Genomic DNA, 24,318 nt, shown 5'->3' on the forward strand with positions numbered 1-24,318 from the left:
TTTCTCGAAATGGTTATCCAATGCTTTTAGATCTATTTATACAAGTATATAAATATTTAATATATAACTATCATAGATCTGGACTAGGCCGTCACTAAGCTTAACAGCTACTGTAAGAATGAAGCAATACGATTGGTTAAATGTAGTTTCTCTTTCAGTATTGTTGAGGGAAGTGACGTTTGAAATAACCGAAAACAAAATCTCAAAGAATCCCGTTTTTTTTTAAATATCAAGAATTTACTGACTAATTTATTAAATATAAATGTTTCTAAGCATTTAAATTCAAAATGGTAAAATGTTTAAAAACTATATTACAACTTTTCACGCAGAATTTAAATAGTCAATATAACTCAAATTTAAAAAACATTCAGAGTTTCCCATTAATATCAGTTGAACTCACACTTATTTACTTTTTGGAAGGTAGGTGTGGTCACTGTGGATCTAGATTATATATAATTATATATTATATAATATAGACAATATAGTAAATAATATAATATACTAGACCTATAATCTAGGACTAGGTCACTGGGGACTCTAACTCTAGATCTAGGTTACATACTGTAACATACACTGATACAGTAATACAGTTAATAATATTAATATTAATATAGTATTATTAGTATAGGTCTAGATTAGGCTTAGACTTAGGCATTTATTTTAATGATTTATCATGATTTATGATGTACTCATAGACAGTAACATAGGTGATAGTTGAAGTTGGAGTAAAGGAAAATTTATGCAGAGGTACTACTAGAAAAAATCTCTAGATCTAGACTAGGTTAGTTAAGTTAGTTACAGTAAGTTTTAGTAGGTTAAAGTAGGTAGGAAGGATAAAAAAAAAGTTAGAATAACTTGAACTTGAATATAAGATTAGATCTCGAATAGATAAACTGATCTGATCTAAAATACGGAGCCTGGAATTACTGAGTCTAGAATAGATCTAGCGAATCTGAACGAACTTTGGTCTGCAAGCTTTACCGTATTTAGATCTACGTTTATTTTCACAACTTATTCATATTTGGGCTGGGAGTATTTCATTAATTGAATACAAGCAGAACAGGATGATCTCCCCTATTTAATTTTTATAGTTTTTTCCCTTAGAGTTGCCAAATGTTAAGTCTTCAAAAAAAAAAACTAATTTAAGTTTAAAAAAAATAAATTATCACACTCAAGCACCTATGTTTAAATCAATCAGAATTTTGTTTAGTCTAATGCAGCGATGCCCAAACTACGGCCCGCGGGCCACCGCGACGTGCTTCTATCCGGCCCGCCAAAGCATTGGAACAAAATGTAAAAAAAAAAAATTAAATAATAAAAAAATTAGAATGTTGAAAAAATATTCTCTTTAAGTTAGGATTCTCACACATTCTTTGATGAATTCCATCTCTATGTTTTGTATTCTAATATTCATAGTAAATATTTTTTGTATTATAAGAACACAAGTGTTGTTTTTTTCAATGTCGATAAAACTAGCAATTTCTAGGCAGCTATTTTTAATTATTGGAAACTTCCGCTAGTCTTGAGCTAGCCGTGTCCTTGACACCTTGTGTGTGCAACACAGAGCATCATTGATGCATCGTTTTGGGTCGTGTTCTTTTGATGTCTAAGCCACTCTAAGCCATTGGTACCGTATTGTTTAACGTTTGTGATTTAATAAAATGGGAGAGCCTAAGAAACGAAAAGCGGACTCTGAATGTAGAAACTGTCAGGAAAAGTGAACAGATCTTTACTTTTTTGTGGAATAAGATAGTAAGCCAACATGTTTGACTTGTAAAGAAAGTGTGGCTGGTTTTAAAGAACATAACATTAAAAGACATTATGAAGCCCAGCACATAAACACATATGGTGGCATTCTTGGTTTTAGCCGCGAAGACAAGATTGCCAAGTTAAGACTATAGATTGGGGGATCGACAAGAATATTTAACAACAAGAGACAAGAAAATGAGTCTGCGATAAGGGCCAGCTACAGAGTTGCTCACATCTTAAGTAGAGCAATGAAGCCTTTTTCCGATGGCGAATGTGTAAAAAAAAGTGCTTGTTAGCAGTGATGGAAGAAATGTGTCCCTAAAAAAAGAATGCAGTAGAAGCTGTCAGCCTTTCTCGCATGACAATTACAAGGCGAGTGGAAGATATGGGTGTAAATCTTCATACACAGTTAAAAGACAGAGCAGCAGAATTAGAAAGGTTTTCTATTGCTTCTGACGAGTCCACTGACATAACTGATACTGCGCAACTCTTGGTATTTATTTGCGGTACAAACAGCAATTTTGATATAACAGAGGAGTTAGCAGCTCTGAGGAGCATGCATGGGACTACAATTGGAGAAGACCTGTTCAAAGAAGTGTCAGCCATCATAAAGGACCTTGCTCTTCCTTGGAATAAATCAGTTGGAGTGACTACTGATGGCGCTAGAAATATGGTTGGATGTCACCTCGGAATGACAGCAAGAATTATTAAAAAAGTTGAGTCAAATGGAAATGAACCCCTGCGGCTTCACTGCATCATTCACCAACAAAATCTCTTTGGAAAGGTTTTGAATCTGAACCATGTGATGATGATTGTGCTCAACACTGTAAATTTAATGAAATCACAAGAGCGTTGAATCACAGAACTTTCAAAGATTTTCTGACAGAAATACAGTCCTAACATGAAGACGTTCTATTTCACAGTGAAGTGCGGGGGGGGGGGGGGTTAAACCGAGGAAAGGTATTAAAAGGTGTTTTTTTTTTATTTGAGACACGTAATTGAAATATTTATAACCGATAAATCAAAACAAGTGCCACAACTGAACGACCCCTCATGGTTGTGTGATTTGGCTATTTTAAGCGACATCACATCACAGCTAATTGAACTCAACACCAAACTACAAGGGAAAGACAAATTGATTTCGCATGTGTATGCAGACATATGTGCTTTCCAAACAAAATTGCAACTCTTCATTCAACGGGCGAAAAAGGTGCATCTTGTCCACTTTCCAACCTGTACCACTCTACAAGAAAGAATGATCCAACTTCTGAGGCTCTTGACACATAATTTCAGTGAGGATTTTCAGAATTTAAAACATGAAATCCGTCTTGCTGCCGATGTGTCAAGTGTCCCGACAGATCTACAACTGGAACTGATTGACTTACAAAGCCAGACATCCCTGCTTGACAAATTTCAAGTGATGCAGACCATTGACTTCTACTCCATGTTACCTGAGGAAGCGTTTCCAAATCTTCGAAAACAAGCGCTAAGGATGATCACAATGTTTTCAAGCACTTATTTATGTGAACAAACTTTCTCAATGTTGAAACTGGCGAAAACCATGTGACGTAATCGCCTCACGGATGAACATCTTGATTCAGTGCTTGGACTTGGTGTTTCATCTATGCAGCCAGATATTCAGAAGATGGTTTTGGATAAACTTCATGCATCACATTAATTTATGTTAGTAGGTCAACAAATAAAACTATTAAAAATAGCTTATTGTATATTTAATTTTTTTTCTTTTTGGTGATATGGCCCGCGACACGAATGCCGAAAATTAAAATGGCCCGCAGACCAAATAAAGTTGGGCATCACTGGTCTAATGCAAAATATTCTATTTGACAGAAATTATAAGATCAAGTCGGGGCTGAACTGCGATGCCCCTTCAAGATCGGATCTTAGTCTTAGAGCCTCCGACTACCCAAGACCGACCCTGCATATAAATGTGTAGGCCTAACTACAGTCTTCATATTATGTTAAGATAACCTAAGCTAAGCATTGAAAACTGAATTAATGAATGCGTTAGACGTAATTACGTATTGCATTTCTACATAAAATAGACTTGGAGAATATGTGAAATAAACAAAAATGTACAATACAAAAGCAATCTTAATTGGTCCGAAAAAAACTTTATTACATAATTTTGAAATTAGGCCTATCTAAAATGATTAAAGAGTAAAACCACTTGATAAAAGAGCGACATGAAATGTACTTTCTAGCTTCTACATAATACATCAACAAACTAGTAGCCTACACATCGTTTATTAATATTAATATATTATTGTTGTAAATCTAAAGCAGGCACTCAACGAAAGGCAGGAGGTAATAAATAAACGATGTATTTATAATTTTATTATAAGCTATCAACAAATAGTTAGACTTGCACTTCGCTATCAAGTCACAGGGATTAATGTCTTAAGTTCTAAGAGTCCTACTTAATACCAGAACAAACCACCGACACATTCCCAGTGTCGCTCCAGGTTTTCCAAACAGTTCACTAGCATCACACAGGACAGAACTTAGCCCCAGACTGTTTAGACCCCATAACTCCAACCGGATCTACAACAATCCTTCTTTCTAGTATAAACATGTCTTATATTACTTGTGTTGAATGGTGCTCTGATGCGCACCATCAGTATGGCGCGGGAGCAGAGTTACAACAATAATGTGTCCAAATCAAGTTCTGGTAGGACGCCTTTATCAATAGCCTTCAACAGGAAGAGGACTTATCATTCAAAACAGTCTAATTGACGGAGGCCCCACTCAGGTCACTGGCCCATTCTGTGCCCGCCCACCGGGCATTTTTCCGAATGCCATCATGGCCAGTTCTCCTTTGAATGACGCATTTTCTTCTTTTGTTCATAATAATAAATAAACTCATTAAATATCCAGATAAAGACCGTGTCACGCTATGACGCTAAAGAGTGAGTGTGAATGATCGATCAGTTTAAGACGTCACTTAATAGTTCGTCCATTTTGTGGTTCGATGATGACCACTTTTGTCATCCAGGGAGTTGAGGGCTTTGCACTGGGGTTTTGTGCCTCCTCATATGGTTGGTGAAACCTATGTGAGCCCGGAATATTCGGCAGCACACAGGGCAGGTTATTTCAGCTGGAGCTAGTGTCATTGGCCTTGCTTTTCTTCTTTGGAGCTCTTCTTCTGCCAGTGCTGTTCTCTTTTCCTCAGCAACCTGTGCGCCAGTTTTCATAGCATGACACCATGATGCTCTGTCATGTGCCTCTGTCTCCCAGGTGGCTGGGTCTATGCTGAACGCATTCAGAGAAGCTTTGAGGGTGTCCCTGAAGCGTTTTCTTTGTCCGCCTTGTGAGCGCTTTCCTTCCCTTAATTGGCCATACAGGAGTCGTATAGGGATGCGGCGGTTTTCCATTCTGCAGACGTATCCTGCCCATCGCAGTTGGGACTGCATCAGGATTGTGAGGATGCTTTTTGCAGACACGCTCTTCGAAGGACTTCAGTATCTGATATTTTTTCTTGCCATTTGACATTCAGTATTTTTTTTAGACATGTCATGTGGAAGTGGTTCAGTTTCGTTGCATGTTTTCTGTACATTTTACACGATTCTGAGGCATAGAGCAATGTAGGAAGGATGACAGCTCGATGGATCCCTAGTTTTGTATTTGTGGTGATACCTCGTCTGTTCCAGACATTTTACGACAGTCTGTCATAGGATGCACTAGCCTTGGCGATACGCAGGTAGATTTCATTATCAATCTTTGACGTAAGCCTGTAGAGATGATTACATCGTTCAGGTGACTTTGAAGAGATGTTTTGGTAAACACGTAGGCGGGCATAGAAAAAGATAGAAAGTTGAAGGCCAAGAATTATGTAGCAATACAGAAAAAAAACAACTATATAAAACCAAGTAAAACATAGTAAAGTGGTGCTTATTCATTATTCATTAATCATTATTATTTATCGCCATTATCTTCACTGAGCTTAATATATCTATTTAACAATAATTTTATACATCAGTCAAGTTCAAGTTATTTATTATTTATATAAGTGATTTAGATCTATATGTTTGATGTCAATCTGCTCATCGCTTGATTATATTCTATTGAACTGAGTTTGAAGATATTAAACCCAGACCATTAATCGTGATGATAGTCAGGAACACTGACCTGTGACGTCGATGACGCCTCCACTAACCACAGATTGCCACGTCACAGGTCAGTGTTCCGGCCTAACATCACGATAGGTCTCGTCCGAACTGGCATGCCATTTTAGGTGAGAGACAACAGTACACTCCAAACTAACTTGCGACAAGAGTGTGTCACAGGGAATATACTGGCTGACCTAGTTAGAAGTCGAATTTGGTAGTCCTAACTGGGCTTCATAAGTCTGATTAAAAAAATTTTAAAAAAAGAACGCTAAAAGAAAGATGTTATGAATGTTTCATTTGAAATGTTAACAGATAAGAACTTAGTCACTGGCGCTATGTTAACCGTTCTATTGTTACTGTTGGCTCTGTCTGGTATGTAAACTAACATCGTGTAGGCTTTTATTATACACTTCTAAGCTATTAACTCTTTCTCTTCTTATTGACGGTATCATCGTTGATTTGACCCCATTAAATTCAACTAATGTTTAATTTTGTAAACTTTATTTTGTGTTTATATAAAAAAGAGCATGCATTCAGCTTCAATTCTTTACTAAATAAAACATTTTCTGATAACAAACGACAAAGCTATTGAAGCTTAATTATAACAGGGGAGTGAAATAGTATTGAGAAAAATGAAAAAATCCGTCGAAATGTGGAAAAATAATTACGGAGAGAAAGAGTTAAAGTCTTAGTCGAAAGTAAATTCTATCCATTAAATGAGGTTTTCATGTGCCCCAGTTCTGTTGTACATGTCTCATTACGCTCCATCCTGGGTGTTTCCAAATACCATTCAAATGTGCTGTCTATAATCATTAAGTCGGCTACCACTTAGGCAGTGGTTCTCAAGCTTTGGTGCGTGGACCCGCAGGGATTGACGAGATGACCGTATGGGGGGTTCATAGAAAGATGAGAATTGTATAGCCTACAATTAAAATAACGCCTTTTTTTTTAAATAGGAAACCTCAGAATTTGTGCTATTCAATTTTAGCTTAATCATCATATGAAATCCTTGGGCCGTTGATTTCTTCTGTATGTTATTCCATTGTTTGTCTTTATGATGTAAGATCTGGGTGCTGAATGTTTTTTTATGACAACTGCTTTCTGCCATGTTTGAACTAGACGAAATCTCCGACAGAATAATCTTTAGGTAGTCTTGTTTTTGCATCGTATTTCACTTTGCTTTTCATCTGTCGTTCGTTGAGTAATGTCTCTGCATTTTCAACTACCGATGGTTTCAATAGTTTGGGATCAGTTGGAATGATTCTCTGAGTCTTCTTCTCGTCAGCAGTTGTGATGATGAATACGGTAGTCCGCTTATCGGAGTATTTCTATACTCGAGCATAACGAGATATGGATCTTTCCCACTTTTGTATGCTTTGAATACTTTTGCTTTCGCACAAAACATAAACAACCAACAATGACGTAATATCATATATTAGCACAGAATCTTCTTCATGCAGTGGAAAATTAAGATTTTTTTGCCTATCTGGAATTCTGGTCAAAGCTCCTGCGCCCAATTAATATAGTTCAGAAGAAACTACAAAAGTCATGACTGCATATATAGGAAGCTGCTGAAGAAATTAGTACCCTTTCATGCTTTCTGCAAAATGATGAGAAACTGACAAAAACCCAATCCATCGAAAAAGCAAAAGAAGGTAGTGAATACAATGGATTCTCTGTAATCAAAACAACCATAAGAAAGAAAAGACTAGATGGGAAGTTGAGTTCTAATGTGGGACTGTCAATAGAACTGCAATTTAAACGTGTTGCGACAGAAGTGCTGGACATATTTCGTATGGAGATGAAGGGCTGATTCCAAAGGTTGGAAAGAAAATAAATACCTTTGGGTTTCTTCTTGAACCAAGACACCTGTTAGATGAAGACACGCTTATGACAAACTGTGCTACTTTTCCTGTTTGTATGATGAAATAAATGGCAACTCGCTTTTTCAATGATGTCATTGGTGCACGATAACTTTTCATCAACAAACCAGTAATACAATTACCAATATTGAGGAAACAGGCTTCGTATGGTAATTACGTGTTCTCAAGCCTTGCAACCTCCTCCGAATACCGCTAACTCAGGCCACTTCCATTACGTCATGTGAGAGATCATTCTCAAAGCTCAAGTTCATCAAAAACTATCTCAGGAGCACAATGACGCAAGAAAGGCTTATCATGGCTTTAATGTCAGTGAAGTCACAAATACAAAAAGTATCGATGTAGATGATGTTATAGATTTCTTTGCTGCACATAATGCACGACGTGAAGCGATATCAATTTAGATTTGTCACTTGTGCATTATTTAACTAATAAACAAAGGTATTATTCATTAAAAGAGTCTTGATGATTACTTTTTGTTAAGTTTACTGATATACTGAACCAATTTGATTTGGGGCTTATTTATTTTTGCGTACATTATCTCATGTCATATGTCGAATGTCAAAATGCAAGGGGCCGCAAAAAAGAGGTCAATCCCCCCGGGCCCCCAAATCCCTAGTTAGGCCCCTGAGAGAGAGGGAGTGAGTTGATATAAGATTTGTAAAAATTGATAGACCTAAAGATATTTTGTCCTACATTTCGCTAGCACTTCACTGTCACCGTCTTCTCTTTCTCTCTCTCTCTCTCTCTCTCTCTCTCTCTCTCACTCTGAAGAGATATAGATATTGTCTGCCCTTAAATTAATTTTTTTTCTGAACTTGTCGACAGGAGTCAGAGGACAGCTGCCTTACCATGACGCCCATTGCGGCAACAAGCAGGTCATCGTCCATCTCTTCAACTGGAAGTGGAAAGATATAGCTCTAGAGTGTGAGCGTTTTCTTGGCCCAAAAGGTTTCTGCGGAGTACAGGTCAGCTTAAACCAAACCCTAAAATAGTTATACTGTTTTATTGACACACACTGACGACAGCGAAATAGTAGACGCCATTGCTGCGCTTGACACAAGACCATAACACTGACCAGTCACAGGTCTGTACGACTTTGCAACGAGCTATTGGTCTCCAGTGCCTAAAGTTTGTGACGTTGCAAGTCAGTGTTTAGGCCTCCTACGACGATTTGTCTCGCTTGACTCGGTCCTGTCCCGCAGCTGTTTCTATTACAAGACAGATTCTATCACAAGACAGATTCTATTACAAGACAGATTCTATTACAAGACAGATTCCATTACAAGACAGATTCTATTACAAGACAGATTCTATTACAAGGCAGATTCTATTACAAGACATTCTATTACAAGACAGATTCTATTACAAGACAGATTCTATTACAAGACAGATTCTATTACAAGACAGATTCTATTACAAGTAATGGTGCATAAGGAACGAAGTAAAATGACTTCCGTGAAGGCGGTTTAAATGCTACATCACGGCGCATCTGTTGTCATTTTTTTTTGTTTCGAACCCTTCGTAGAAGTATGTTTTTGACATTTAGCTGTTGGCCTTTTCCTTTAAAACGGTTGAAACGATACTAATAAGTATAATTTATACAGTTAATATTTTGTTTCATTACACATTTAATAAAATATAAATAAATATACAATTTGTATTTATTTTATTTAAATTCATCTTCACCTGCACAATTCACTTATCCCTTAATCCTTTGGACTGTTTCATCAATATTCACTTGCTATCTCGGCTGTCTTTCTCCATTCCTCTATCCCGCATAATTTTTTAAAAAGTATTTGACCTTAACCAATGAAAATAATCATGAATGAATTTAATTTACAGATCTCACCACCGAACGAACATTTGGTAGAACGTCCCAATCGACCATGGTCTGAAAGATACGCCCCTGTGAGCTACAAACTGACTAGCCGTAGTGGAACAGAGGCGGAGCTGAGGGACATGGTAAACAGATGCAAGCGAGTAGGCGTCAGGTGTGAAACTCTTCTTAGAGGCACCCTAGGCGTTACTTTTCCTTGGGAAAAAGAATGTACTGTCCATGTTTGGTCTATTATGCTTATTATGTGTTTTCTTTTCCCTCCAGAATCTACGCTGATATCGTCATCAATCACATGGCTGGAGTCGGCTTCAGTGGAGTTGGGTCTGCCGGAAGTCACTTTGACGCCAACAAAAGAGAATTCTCCGGCGTCCCTTACAGCATTTCTGATTTCAACATGGTGGGAAGGTGTCCTAATTCAGACAACAACATTCACAAGTAAAAATTAGAATAAGAATCTGATGTTCCCATTTTCATTTTTCTTCTTTCTGAAGTTCACAACTTGCATATTTGTTTCGGCATTTTTTTCAACCAAGATTTAATGCTTGCATTATACAACAGTCGAATACAAACACGAAACATGTTTTCCTCTTCTTCTCTTTAGCCTGTGCACTGTGAGCCGAAGTGTGCGAAGTATGAACCAACGGGACAGTAGCTCGTCCTGCATTGTGCTATAATCATAGACATAAATAAATATAGACTGGCCGAAGGAAGTAACTTCATGTAACTTGAAAACATGTATATCTATTGTATTCGGATTTCCGAATTATGAAAAATTGCATGATCTTCATTCTTAGAGATAAAAAACAAAACACTAGTGAAAATAATGTAATACTTATATAGGTTATGGCTGAAATAGATATGAATACTTAACTTTTATACTGCTCATAAATGCTGTATAATAAAGTACACAAAATTGCAAGTCACACATTTTCGTTTCATAAAACTCTTTAATCGGCCAGTCTATATTTATCTATGTCTATGGCTATAATAGCTTATTCAGGCCTGCACAGCTTCCACAACGGGGAAGCCACCGGGAAGTACGGTCAGGGGACCTCGTTCTCCCAGAATCCGCAGGCGTCTTGTTTCATTATTGGCTTAGTTAACTTTATCTCTTCTAATTGAGGATACCATCGTTGATTTGACCAAATCAAATATTTTTTTTTTGCTTTTATAAGTAGTAATTTGTATTATATAAAAAGAGCATGCATTCCCCTTCAATTCTATACCAAATAGAATATTTTCTGATTACAAAGTTCTAGAAGTTTAATCATATAAAAAAGCTAACAAGATCATCGAAATAAAGAATCACCCTTTGTATCAGGATTTTGTGATTTTACCATCACAAAAGAGATACAAGACACCGATAGCAAAGACAAACAGACACAAACACTCTTTTGTTCCCCTGGCAATCAAATCATTAAATAAGAACAATCTGATATAAACTGTCACATGTAAATTATGAGTGAGTCTGGTGTGAATGTACACTTTGGTTTCTTATAGTTATAATGTTTTTTGTTGTTTGGTGTAATGCACAAATGGTAAGATAAATTTCCGTAAGGACAGTAAAGATTATTATTATTATGTTAGAAAGAACGAGTAGTCATTCTCTGGCGCTGCCAGGGTCGAGTTTCGCTAAAGAGAAACAAAATTCACCGTAGTCCCTTTAACAGTTTCCACTGAGGAATTTTCTGGTGATGTGGCAGGTCTGCAGCAGTACCGCCCTCTGACAGGCAACGAAGATGTTCCTAGGAATGTTAAGGGCCTTGAAGGTGTCTGTGAGGTCAGTTGTTATTATCCCCTCGGTTGATATAACAATGGGGTATATTGTTATTTTGGACAATTTCCATAGACGCTTAATCTCCAAGCCTAGGTTCCCATATTTTCTTTGTTTTTCTATCTCAGTTTTTCTTAAATTATGAGACAGTGGTACGGCGATATCGATAATGGTAGCGGTTTTTTCTTTTTTATCGATGAACAGCAGATCCGGGCGATTGAAATCTACCGTTTTGTCGGTCAGAATAGGCCTATCCCAGTACAGCAGATGTTCAGTAGACTCGAGAACCTCTTGCGAAGAGTATTTATAATAAGGAGGAGTGTCCTTGCCGATCAATTTGTACGTCAAAGCCAGGTGTTGGTGTATTAACTTTGCAACTTGGTTATGGCGACCTTGGTAGGCTGATTCTGATAGGGCTGGACATCCTGCCATAATGTGTTCAATCGACTCGCCCACATTTCATAATTCCATGGGATCATTTGTCACAAGTAAAATCTGGATTTTTAAAATGTTTCCATAGATATAGAAGCAGAAGCATTTCGGCAAAACCATTTTGGCGCTATGGTAGTTTTGACGCCTTTCTATTGGCAAGTGTATTGTTTTTTGTTTGTGTTGCTATAGTTACGATGACGTGAATGACGTCAGAAACTGCAACATGGGAGGACTGACCGACCTGTGGCAGGAGAAAGAATGGGTTCGAGGCAAGATAGCCGATTACATGAACAGCTTGATTGACATAGGCCTGGCTGGTTTTAGGGTGGACGCTGCCAAGCATATGTGGCCAGGTGACCTGGACGTCATCTGGGCAAGGGTATGTTTACTTTGTCTACTATAACTTGTGAGATACACTTTCTATTGCCATTTTTCTTCTTCATCATTAAAGATTTCTTGGACAAACTGTACAATTGAGTGTCAAATAACCAGACTTTAATTTGAAACGAATGATAAGATTAAGTAGACCTATCAAATAACCAACCATGTATCTGAAACGAATGGTAAGATTAAGTAGGCCTATCAAATAACCAACCCTGTATCTGAAACAAATGGTAAGATTAAGTAGACCTATCAAATGACCAATCCTGTATCTGAACTGAATGGTAAGATTAAGTATCAAACATAATAGTCAATCTTAATAGATCTGAAATAAACATTAGATATTGAATGTTAAGTCCCAAATATGAGAAACACTGTATTATTAAGTATTAAATAATCAGTTGTATATCTGAAATGTATTTTAGTATTTAGAACCAATATTGGAGATTTTTAATACATAAAGGCCAAATCTGCAACAGCTTGGGGTTAGGGCGTGGAGACGAAAGGCCCAGGAAAGATATTAATGGAAGGATGTGTTGAAGCAGGCCAGAGCCCACAATGGGCTATAGCGCCACTGGGGTGGATGGGTGGATGGAGGCCAAATCCATAAATAGTCAGATTTGTTGTGCATTCGGTGTACAAAATAAAGCAAGTGTTATTAGGCTAGTTTTTTACAAAGCTTATATCAACTCACCCTGTCTTGATTCGAGAATGGGTGTGGGAGAGATAACGTGTTGGCCTACGCACTTTTTACCAGACAGACTGACAGAGTGAGTTGATATAAGCTTTGTAAAAAGTCCCCGCCCGATTTTTCAGTCTAAAAAAAAATGAAAAGCCATTTCACTTCTTCTGTTATAGCTGCACAATGTTGATGGTGGTCGCCCTTTCGTCTATCAAGAAGTGATCGCTGGTGGTGCTGTGCACGCTTCTGAGTACTACCATCTTGGATATGTTACAGGTAAATATATGCTCCTCGTGAAAGACTTACCGGAAATCTTCACACATGGGAGGTACATTCACAAATAGCAAGATTGTGTGTGTATCTGGTCTACATATTACGGAAGCCATGTAGGGTTCTAATATTTTCTTCACTTTTCAGCACCGTAGAATCAGTGCTGGATTTATCTATAGACAGAGGCGTAGTGAGCAAAACTAAGTTTAACTTAAAACTGTTTTAAGTTGGCAACAGTGATCTTTCCATATGGCGTCCTTGACATTGTTTATTTTGTCTATTTCTTTCAAAATCTTCCCTAATTTACTGTTTCCCATTTTCTTACTTTTTCTTCCGGTACCATTATATCGTTCCACCATTTGTCCATATCGATTTCTCTTCTTATGCTATGTTACTGTATTTTATTCCTTAATTATGAATTTAAATTACACTGAATCTGGTAGGATTATAAATCAGTCAATGATCAGATTACTGTCAATATCTTTTACTGTGAAAATCCCACCAAAATTAAGGACTCCTATGACTTCAGTAAGAACATTTTATGTAGAAATAGTCTCGAGAAAATCTCTACTATTTGATAGTTGAAAAAAATAATAATCTGTCCAAAGATCGCCAGTATCAGGTATTATCTAAGAACTCAGGAATTAAAGAAAATAATTTCACCTTTAATCTATTTTTAGACTGTCCTTTAAATTAAAAAGAACTCTGACCTTAAAATTAGTGCTCTGCATATATAACGGAAATGTGTGTGTGTGTGTGTGTGAACCTAGGGCATGTGGTTATTTTCACGTGGAATAGCTCAGTTTTAAATAGTATAACAAACTTTTAAAAGATTTCAAACGAAATCTCTCTCCCCCCTCTCTAGAACACAAACACTTTCTTTCTCTCTCTTTCTATTGCTCTGTCTTTCACTCTTTACTTATCCCTTTAAATGTTTCTCTATTTCTGTCTATCACACTTTCTCTCACTTCTTTACTTTTTCTCTTTCTCGATCTTTCACTTTCTTCCTTTCTCTCTTTTTTTTCTCTCTCTCTCTCACACTCACACAATACTTCTTTCTAAATCTCTCTTTTTTCTTTTAGTGTCTGTCTTTCTCAATGTCTCTCTCTCTCTCTCTGTCTCTCTCTGTCTGTCTCTCTTTCACTCTCTCTGTCTGTCTGTCTCTCTCTCTTTCTCTGTCTGTCTCTCTCTCTCTCTCTGTCTCTCTCTCTCTCTCTCTGTCTCTCTCTCTCATTTTTAAGAGAAAAAAAAGTAAAGTTCCCCTTTCAGACCTTGTGGTCTATAGGGCAGATGATGTAAAGTTCATCTGATTCTATGGCGGTGCAATGTAGCCAGCACAACGACCAACCGCCTTTACTTTTCCCCAACTAACTTCAGGTACCGATTAGAGCTGGGTGGACACAGAGGTGCCCGAAGATCCCGAAGTTAAAAATCCCAGTCTTCACCAGGATTCGAACCCCGGACCCCGGTTTGGTAGCTTTACCGCTCAGCCATCGCGCCTCCATTTCTCATTTTACTTTCACAATATTTCTTTCTTTCAATCTCTTCTCTGTCTCTCACATCTGTGTTCTTTCTCTTTCACTTTCTCTCTTTTCTTTCTTCCACTCACGTTCTCTCTTACTCTTTCCTTCTCATTCTCTCTTTCACCCTGACTATCCGTTCTCCGCCACCTTCACTTTCTTTTTCTCATTGTAAGACTTTCATTCTCTCTTTCTTTTTCCCACTTTCTTTCTCACTATCTCGCTATCTAATGTTTTTTTCTTTTTCCTTCTTATTTCTCTCTCTTTCTCAATTTCTTTCTCTCTCTTTCTTTCTTTCTCTTTCTCTCTTATTTCTCTCTCTTTCTCTCTCTTCTCTTTCTCATTCTCTCTCTTTCTCAGTCTCTCTCTTTCTTTCTTTCTCTCTCACTTTCTCTCTCTCTTTCTCATTCTCTCTCTCTCTCTCTTTCACTGTCTCTTTCTTTCTCTAATCGCTATAAGTCGCTCTACAAGAACGTTATAGATCTAGTCCACGTGTCATACAGCTTGTCTTTGGAATACTATTTATTACTGTGATTATAATTTCTATGCAAATAACTTTATCTGTATGATAGACCTAATTGGGAGCTGATAAACTCTGATGACGATATTCCGTTGTGCTGATTACACCGCATCCTCTAAACCAGTGGTTCCCAAACTTGTTTGTCTCGTAGACCCCTTGCCATGGTTTCTGATTTTCCGTAGACCCCCTGCTTAACTGTGTTGCATCATTGCAAATCAATCAACATTTTTTAAAACTAATGTCTAACTGTAGTGAGTCTAAGAGTGAAAAGTCAATTTAAAGCTACATTTGAAGTTCTACAGATTGATACAATTTAAATTTAAACCAATTAAAATAACAAAATATATATTTCTGGAATCAAACACACTGGAAATAGTTTTTTTTTTGTAGGCTCATCATCCATTGCTACGGATATTATGTTTCATATAGAAATGTGTTGTTCTATGAAACATTAAATATTAATTCAGTAATTTGCTTTAGGGATTCTTGTAAACGTTTTCATAAAGAGCAGTTTCTCTTGTATTTCTTGATCTTTCATGTGTGGCTCAAATATTGGGTCCGCAGAACTGTTTTCACTAACAGGAGAAGGGGTGAAGATGAGTAATTGGCGCCAAAACCAGTAAGCTTTGGAAAGGCGGGCTCTTTCTACCCACCTAGCAGGAGAACTGAATTCAAACCTTTGCTGCCTTGCAGCTATACCCAAACATGGGTTTTGTGAATCAACCCTGAGGAAAAATAAGGAGCCAGCAACCCTTAGGCAGTTTGCAGCAAACAGCTCTACATCCTGTCAGAGCCTGCTTGACCGTTGATCCCAAACTGTATATTTCGTTTGCAAAGAATTACATAAGAAGCTTTTAATGTTATAATTTATACCACCGATATGCCCTTGAACTGTATTGTTGCTTTAAAAAATTCATAATATCAAATGTAGGTTTGTGTGTAATACAAGTTTTTAAAACTACTTCAAGGGCAGGTAAAATCAATGTTTTACCTTTAGTGTTTTCCGAGATATTGTAAGACGCTCACAAACGCATCATCTTCTCTATATGATGTCAAAGTGAAATTTTGTGGCTGTATTCTGAACTTTATCTTTATTTTTCATTTGAATAGCAGTATAGGCTAAATATTTAAAGGATTAAAGGTACATTTACATATTAGTGTAGGAAATAATTGCATTAATGGGAGTGAAAATTAAGTCACAAATGAAATGAAATTCATTATCGTAGACCCCCATGGATATCTCATAGACCCCCAATTTATTTTTTCACTTTCGTAGACCCCTTGGAAGTCTTCGTAGACCCCTGGGGGTCTATATAGACCACTTTGGGAATCACTGCTCTAAACTTTACCGAATAAAAGAAAATAACTTTAATTTTTTTTGTTCCTCAGAGTTTAATTACGGTGAGCAATTAAAATATGCTATTAATCACTTTGAAAACCTCAGGGGCGTGGTTCACTTAGACTGGGGCATGGCCCCTACTGAGCACGCCTTTGTGTTTATGGACAACCATGACAACCAAAGAGGAGGGCAACTTCATTTCGACGTCAGTATTTTTTTATCCCCTTTTTCTTTTCACGTTCTCTTTTGTAAGTTTGTACACCTTCTCTTTCTTTTCATTTTCTCTGCTGTAAGTTTGTACACATTCTCTTTTTTTTTTTATTTTCCTCTTTTTTGTGTATACTTTTTTTTTCTCTTATTTTTTTAAATTCTTTCTCTTTCTGTTGTATTGTTTTGTTAAAAATTAAAATGCAAGCCATTTTAAAAACAATACTTTTAAGCAGTAGCAAGGTAACCGTTGGGTTCGTATTCAAGAATGTAATATGCTGGTTCCCCCACGCGCGCACGCACACACACTATAAGACACATTTAATCTGTATATTTACCAAAATGCATTCAATGCAAGTAGTTTTAAATCGGCTTTTATACAAATACAACATGTCAGGGCTCATGTGGGTCCAATTGGTCACGAGCCATTGGCCCAAACGCAAGGAAACCCCTATTTGCCATGGTTGTTACGTCACAGGCTGTGGAACCCAAATTGTCGTGGGCCCGGGTTCATTGAACCCTTAAAATTTCTCGCAATGTATGCTACGCCACTGATTTTAAGTCTTGAATAATTCATTTATTTACAATTGAAATGGCAGTAAAACATTTTTTTTTTCATTAAAATTGATAGCTAAAGTTATGTGTGACTCTCTAAACGAAACAGAAATGTCTAGACTATGCACTCCTAACATTTCCAGAACCCAGTGGAATACAAGCGTGCTGTGGCCTTCACCTTGGCCTTCAACTATGGCTTCGCCCGAGTCATGAGCAGCTACTACTTCACCGATCGCTCACAGCCTCCACCTCACGATGGGGACACCATCAAAGACGTCACCATCAACGCAGACGGCAGCTGCGGCAACGGTTGGGTCTGTGAGCATAGGTAAGGATAGTCTAATAACGAGTAGCACGTTGAATGTTTAAGATTTGGGTGTGGGTTCGATTTCATGGGGAAAAAAGGGAGATAAACGTGTTTTTTCTTTACTGTTCCTCTTATTAGCTAACAAATTTATGGGTGGAACCTGGACACGGATTTCAAAAGCGGCTCTAACGATTTTACTCGAAATTTGACAGCTTATATACATCTTGGCACAAGAGCGTTATAATGTCTCGCGGCCTTTGTGAGAGCTCTCCAGCTGTCTCTTTTAGAGTCCATCTGCTGCCAGCTACGTTTCTCTATGCCAGTAAGGGCAAAATGGCGCCTGAGTTGATCTTTGTAATAATGGAGCTTGCGTGGGGCACCTCTGTCACTCTATCCTCGTTTAAGCTTGCCAAAGAGGATCGCCTTTGGCATGCGGTTGTCTCCCTTGCGGGATAACTTTCTGACCAAGAAACGCTATCGAATGGTAATTAGTCCAAACCGGCCACTAGCAGAATATATTTGTAATATAGTCTTGCCAGCCCCGTATGTCCATAATGGAGCCAAGGCACCTTTGAGGAAAGAGTTCGAGGAGCCTTAGATGCCTTCAATAGAGCACCCAAGTGTCAGAGCCATACAAAAGTGTGATGAGAATCACTGCTTTATAAACATTGATTTTGTTGTTGTTAGGTAAGAGATCTAATCTACCACACTCTCAGTTGGAGGCGACCAAAAGTGCTTTTGGCCTTATTGAGACAGTTGCTTATTTCTCTTGACTATGACGCACCGTTGGACTGTAGAATTAAATAAAAAAAATTAAAAAGTAAGCACAAAGCAGATTTTTGGAATAAATTTGAATTTCAAAATCTTCAATCCAGGCATCTCTCTAGCCTCTTTAAGCAAATGAGTCTTTGTTTCTTAAATTCTTTTCGGTCCGGCTCCATTTTTTTAATTTTACAAGGCGGGGGATGGGATGGAGAAGGGCCCTTTTGTTGAAGGCTGTTAGTGTGACCACGTTTATGTCCCTTTAACAGGTGGAAAGTGATCGCCAACATGGTGCGGTACAGGAATGACGTCCTGAACACAGGCATCGAGAACTGGAACGTCCAGGAAGACGTCATGTGGTTCACTAGAGGCAACGTTGGATTCTTTGCAATGGGCAAAACGAACTTCAACAAGCACATATATACTGGTAGTTAGAGCCATAGAGTTTAACTTTAACAAGCACATATATTCTGGTAGTTAGAGCTATACAGTTTAACTTTAACAAGCACATATATACTGGTAGTTAGAGCTATACAGTTTAACTTTAACAAGCACATATATACTGGTAGTTAGAGCTATACAGTTTAACTTTAACAAGCACATATATACTGGTAGTTATAGCTATACAGTTTAACTTTAACAAGCACATATATACTGGTAGTTAGAGCTATAGAGTTTAACTTTAACAAGCACATATATACTGGTAGTTAGAGCTATAGAGTTTAACTTTAACAAGCACATATATACTGGTAGTTATAGCTATAGAGTTTAACTTTAACAAGCACATATATACTGCTAGTTAGAGCTATAGAGTTTAACTTTAACAAGCACATATATACTGGTAGGTAGAGCTATAGAGTTTAACAAGCACATATATACTGGTAGTTAGAGCTATAGAGTTTAACTTTAACAAGCACATATATACTGGTAGTTAGAGCTGTAGAGTTTAACTTTAACAAGCACATAAATACTGGTAGTTATAGCTATAGAGTTTAACTTTAACAAGCACATAAATACTGGTAGTTATAGCTATAGAGTTTAACTTTAACAAGCACATATATACTGGTAGTTATAGTTATATAGTTTAACAAGCACATATATACTGGTAGTTATAGCTGTAGGCCTATAGTTTAACCTTAACCTTCCACGTTTCCAATGTTGGTACCATAAGCTACAAAGTAGATCGTTTCTCGCATTACTTGACCTGGCCAGTAGTCTTCAAAGCCCTTTGTCTGGAGCCCTCGTCTCAGCCTCCTAAGTTGTAGATTAATTTAGCTTCAAGTCTTTTAGTCTGTTGTTTTTGTTACGCGCTAAGTCGTTTCTGTCTCTTTTGTAGTTAATTTTTTTTTTTTACAGTCCCTCTTATTAGCTTGCAAACTCTTGGTGGACATGGTTTGAAAAAGCTCTAACAATTTTTTAAAGAATTTTGATAGTTTAAGTATATCTTTAGCCGGATAAAAATTAAGTTCTGGTTTGACCGTTATAATTTTAAAAAAGATGTAATAGTAAATAGTTGAACAAATAAATAGACTAGCTCGAAAGTTGTGCATACAGTCTTATGTAGAAATAAGCTGGACTGGAATAGAACTTTATTGTGCAAGCTCACTTGAAGGACTTCTTGCAATCTTCAAACGTTACTAATAGTGATGGGGAGGATTGGGACCTAATTTGAAAATATTCCCGGGCCAAACCCAAATGAGTGCCCGAAATTTGTTTCTACGTTAATTATTATCTCATGTCATGTTCAAGCCCCCCCACTCCCCGGACCCCCAAATCCCTAGCTGCGCCACTGATTACAAGAAATATAAGACTGAGACATAATATAGGTACTTTCGCTTCACGAAGAAGAAATTGATTTTAAAAGACGTATTTTCGTTATTTGTTAAAAGCTTTCTATAGTTTGATAGTATTTGATACTAACTGGTACCTCACTATATCGTACCTCACTATCTGGCACCTCACTATCTGGTACCTCACTATCTGGTACCTCACTATCTGGTACCTCACTATCTGGTACCTCACTATCTGACACCTCACTATCTGGCACCTCACTATCTGGCACCTCACTATCTGGCACCTCACTATCTGGTACCTCACTATCTGGCACCTCACTATCTGGCACCTCACTATCTGGTACCTCACTATCTGTTTTCAGTCCAGACCGTCTCCTTCTAACTCCTACGTTCTATTGTCTAGATCTACTTAACTGTTTCTAAATGTCCCCCTTACAAACACTGGCTATAACAAACTCAATCTTATTCCTTTTTCACTGCGTCCCCTCAGGTCTCCCAGCGGGTCAGTACTGTGACCTCATTAGTGATTGCACCAAGAAATTTAACGTGGACAGTAACGGCATGGCCGACATCAGCCCACACGACGGACACGAGCCATTTGTTGCCTTCACCACAAGTAAGTAAGAACTTGCATCTACTTTGCCTTTTAATTCCTGCTAGATAAATTAAGCTTCAGTTCTGCTTTGAGTGCTTGGAAATTGTCTTATTCTATTTTAGCTTAAGCATTATTTTACATTTAAACTGTACATTCTTTTTTTTTTTTCAGAGAGTAAAAATGTAGCTAGAAGCACTGCAGCTGTCCATCTTGATGAATATGTTCCACCCTCTCTTTCTGACAATAAAACAACTATCATATTCATTAAGGCGGAGCTACCTGACGGACAGGATCTGTTTATACGTGGTGGCATAGACCACGCCCGCAGACAAGGTAAAAGAGGCAACCTGGGCCTAACATTTAATTTAATTTACTTGTTTTGTAGAATAATGTGTTTGTAAAAAAATGTTTTACATGTTTAGTTTCTGAGTTGAAGATAATTTACATTCTATTGCAAACCTCCCGCAGGACGACGGGGGATGGGAGGGGCAGGGTTTGAATCCGGGACCATTGATAAGTCAGAGCGACAGTCCAGCGTGCAGTTAGCATGACCAGGAAGCCGTCCAAACTGTTATGACCATTATTGGCGTTATATAAAGTTATATAAAGTTGAAATTCTAGTCTACATAGTCATTATGGCTTTTTAAAACATTTTTTATTGTTTATTATGTTGACTAGTAGCTAGGATGTAATAATCTTGAATGTGAAGAAGTCCTAAAACATAAAAAATGTTATTCTTTTTAATATCTTTTCTTGTTTATTTTTTTTTCTTTTGTAGTAGTCAAGCCTGTAACGTAGATTTGGTGATGAGGTGACTTCTTTTTGTGTAAATCTTATTTATTCATAAAACGGTTTGTAATCAGACAAAATACTTAAAATTACCCCCTCTCCCCAATAAAAAAAACAAACTAAAAATACTCCAAAGAGCTTCAAAATACCCCAATGCACTATCCTCGCAAGAGACACTAAAATTCTCTGAACATATCACTACCAAAATTTACAAAATATTTTTAAAGTTATTTTTAAAATTGCAAAGCACAAAACGCATACAACACAATATAGTTACGTATGGTAGAAAAAAACGCTTTGACACTTTGTGTTAAACAAAATATAGTCTAATTAGGTCTGTACCAATGGGAATTTTCTAAAATGTTACATTCAGTTTTGTTTTTTTCTTGGCTCAGTCATAAGGTTTTCATAGATGTTCGTACATCATTCTACCAGTTCGCATTTAACTTTTAAAAAAAACAACTAACAATTTGTACACTTTTTAGGTTGTGATCTGATGGATGCCCGACTAAGTGGTTGCAGTCTTCCCATCAGACATCTCACAGTTGGCAACGATACTTATTTTCAAAAGGTAGGCCTACTTTGACAGTAGGAATATATTCAGATCGGAAGAAGAAAAAAAAATAATGCAAAAGAATATTAATAAGCGACACTTCGTGATTAAAAAGTAATCAACAATATTGTACTATATACGAAAAATGTAAAAGTAGTTACAATGTTATTTTTGTATATTAATGCATGTAATTAAGCCAACTTTTTTGGCCTTTTTTTTCCTGACCAGTTCAACACTTGGTCTAAGGGAGATAACTACCTGGATTGGTATGGAACAGAGTTACATCAAGGGGAATACAATCACCAGCGACCGTACGGAACACCAGCAGTTCTGACAACTAATAGAACCGATGAACCTGATTATAGTCCGTATAATACGTGAGTATTTAATCCTCGACCTGCCTTAAAAACACATAGTTTGGCGACTGTTCATTTGAACGCCTATCCTTTTTAAGTCAAACAACATTTCAAATTGATCGCTAGTTATCAATGTAAAATGTTACATAAGGAACCACAGTCTTTTAATGAGAGAAAATAGTCAAATAAATTTGGTGAAATAATCAACAGTTCTGACGAAGACGAAATATACAGATTCTCCGATTCGACAACTACGCTTAGGACACAAGACCAGACGAATGAATAAATTACTCGACCAGTCATCGTAGAGACGGGGTCATGGTGGACGAGTAGTAAAGTGCTTGGGTTCGAATCCCGGTGATGACTAATTTTTTTTTTTTTTTTTTGGATTTTAAGGACGCTCTGAGTCCACCCAACTCTAATAGGTATCTGACATTTTTGGGAAAATACAGTTTTTAAAATGATTATCCCCCCCCCCCCCCAGTCCAAATTCCAGAGGATGACAGCGGCAGGATTTAAACTCGGGACCATTGTGACGATAGTCCGAAGCGCAAAACTCAGGATTATTTTTAATGTATTAGTTGCTCCAAGTGCTAGGTCGATCTGGTCAGTTCTGAAATCTTTTTGAAGTATTGGAAACCAGCGCTATCAATTTCAATATGTCTTCTGCCCTGACCTTTCCAGAAAGGGTCATCAGAGGGGCGCTGTTAGCAGTATGCTGGGGGTGAGAAAAGTCTCAATGCGGGGCTGGTAAATGTAGGCTATATGTTAAATACAATAATGCTTGCAGACTTGCACGTGGCTTATGCTGTCCAATGTGCATTTAGACTTTTTTTTTACAAATCGTATACCAACTCGCTGTGTGTCTGGTGCACATTGTGAATGCGCTCTTTCTCCCTCTTCCCATTCTCTGATTAAGTTGAAACTTTTGTACAGTTATTCTTTGTCGATGGCGACACACGAATCAATAAAAAAAAAATCAGTTAGTTAATTAAATAGCGGTAATTAATTTATTTAGTGTGATATCGAAAAGGGAAATAAATCATAAAGATACATAGATGTAAATATGAAGTTTTTCCCTAGATAAGCTTTAGTTTTTTAAAAGTATTTTTATAATTTGCTTGTTGTTTTTTTGTTGTTGTTGTTTTTGTTATAAAACTAACGTGTTATTACCATTTTCTGCTAAAAAACATTTGAATCGTACGATCGTAAGCTCCCCCCCCCCCTCATGAGTCGCGAGTTCTGGGGAAGGCCGCCGCCACACTCCAAGGCCGCCTCCTAGTTAAGGAATGAAAGAAAAAAAATGACTTTACTATGGTCCATGTATTATTTATTTTACATTTCAGATTTGGACATGGGTATTGGATGGTGGCTGTAGAAATGGATTGCGCTAGAACCCAGAATGGATACTTTGAGATCAAGGCAATGGTGAATGGGGCATGGGAGACAGATGTGTCCAGTCCGACGTGTTCAGGGAACGGAGGAGGAGCCTGGCCGTACCACACAAACAACCACTGGGCGAGATGTGGCTATAGGAACGTGTTTCAATATGGTTCAGGAACTTGCTCTATAACTACACTATAAATTGTCCGATATATGTCATTGTAATTAAAAAAAAATTATTCTTGACGAGCTTATTTTGACTTGCATATTTATGGTATTTTAAATTGCCCGATGTCGTATGTTATAATTTACAGACGTTACTTCAAAAGATAAGATAATTGCGTCCTACGCGTGTCCCTGTCTTAATCTAGTCATGAATGTAATTAGAGACTTAAAACTCTGCCAAGTCGAGGCTTCCTGGCGGACTCGGGCAACCCATTCCATGCTCTAATTAAACTAGGGAAGAAGGAACACTTATATGAATTTGTCCTGGAATATGGAATA

The 24,318-nt window shown here is 37.4% G+C and overlaps 2 protein-coding genes across 8 annotated transcripts in view; one reads left to right on the forward strand and one right to left on the reverse strand.

Annotated features, from left to right (window-relative positions):
• Positions 1-4,325, reverse strand: part of LOC106054026 (inositol polyphosphate-4-phosphatase type I A-like) — a 42,036-nt gene extending 37,711 nt beyond the window's left edge. For 2 of the 7 annotated variants that reach the window (XM_056038475.1, XM_056038483.1), the window contains exon 1: positions 982-1,069. The gene's annotated coding sequence lies outside the window, so the exon portion shown is untranslated. Of the gene's footprint in view, positions 1-927; positions 1,070-4,187 lie in introns of those variants that run through there. The other 5 variants (XM_056038477.1, XM_056038480.1, XM_056038482.1 and 2 more) reach the window with 5 other exon arrangements.
• A 1,764-nt stretch (positions 4,326-6,089) lies between these two features.
• On the forward strand, positions 6,090-24,068 carry LOC106058208 (alpha-amylase-like). The gene is made up of 14 exons (XM_056037965.1): positions 6,090-6,248; positions 8,585-8,724; positions 9,602-9,750; positions 9,861-10,031; positions 11,992-12,181; positions 13,042-13,141; positions 16,565-16,719; positions 17,420-17,604; positions 18,615-18,772; positions 20,629-20,754; positions 20,905-21,066; positions 22,008-22,093; positions 22,304-22,452; positions 23,778-24,068. Exons 1-14 carry the CDS (start codon positions 6,161-6,163, stop codon positions 24,013-24,015), a joined length of 2,097 nt encoding a protein of 698 aa, XP_055893940.1. The 5' UTR covers positions 6,090-6,160; the 3' UTR covers positions 24,016-24,068.
• The last annotated feature ends 250 nt before the right edge of the window (positions 24,069-24,318 follow it).

Source organism: Biomphalaria glabrata, chromosome 8 (genome assembly GCF_947242115.1).
Source record: "Biomphalaria glabrata chromosome 8, xgBioGlab47.1, whole genome shotgun sequence".
Taxonomy (NCBI): domain Eukaryota; kingdom Metazoa; phylum Mollusca; class Gastropoda; family Planorbidae; genus Biomphalaria; species Biomphalaria glabrata.

Bases quoted from the DNA above. Each gene is read 5' to 3' on its own strand.
- LOC106058208 (XM_056037965.1), top strand. From the start codon at position 6,161: ATGAATGTTTCATTTGAAATGTTAACAGATAAGAACTTAGTCACTGGC. The intron at 20,755-20,904 runs GTAAGTAAGAAC...TTTTTTTTTCAG, and splicing joins ATTTGTTGCCTTCACCACAA to AGAGTAAAAATGTAGCTAGA. The intron at 22,094-22,303 runs GTAGGCCTACTT...TTTCCTGACCAG, and splicing joins ACGATACTTATTTTCAAAAG to TTCAACACTTGGTCTAAGGG.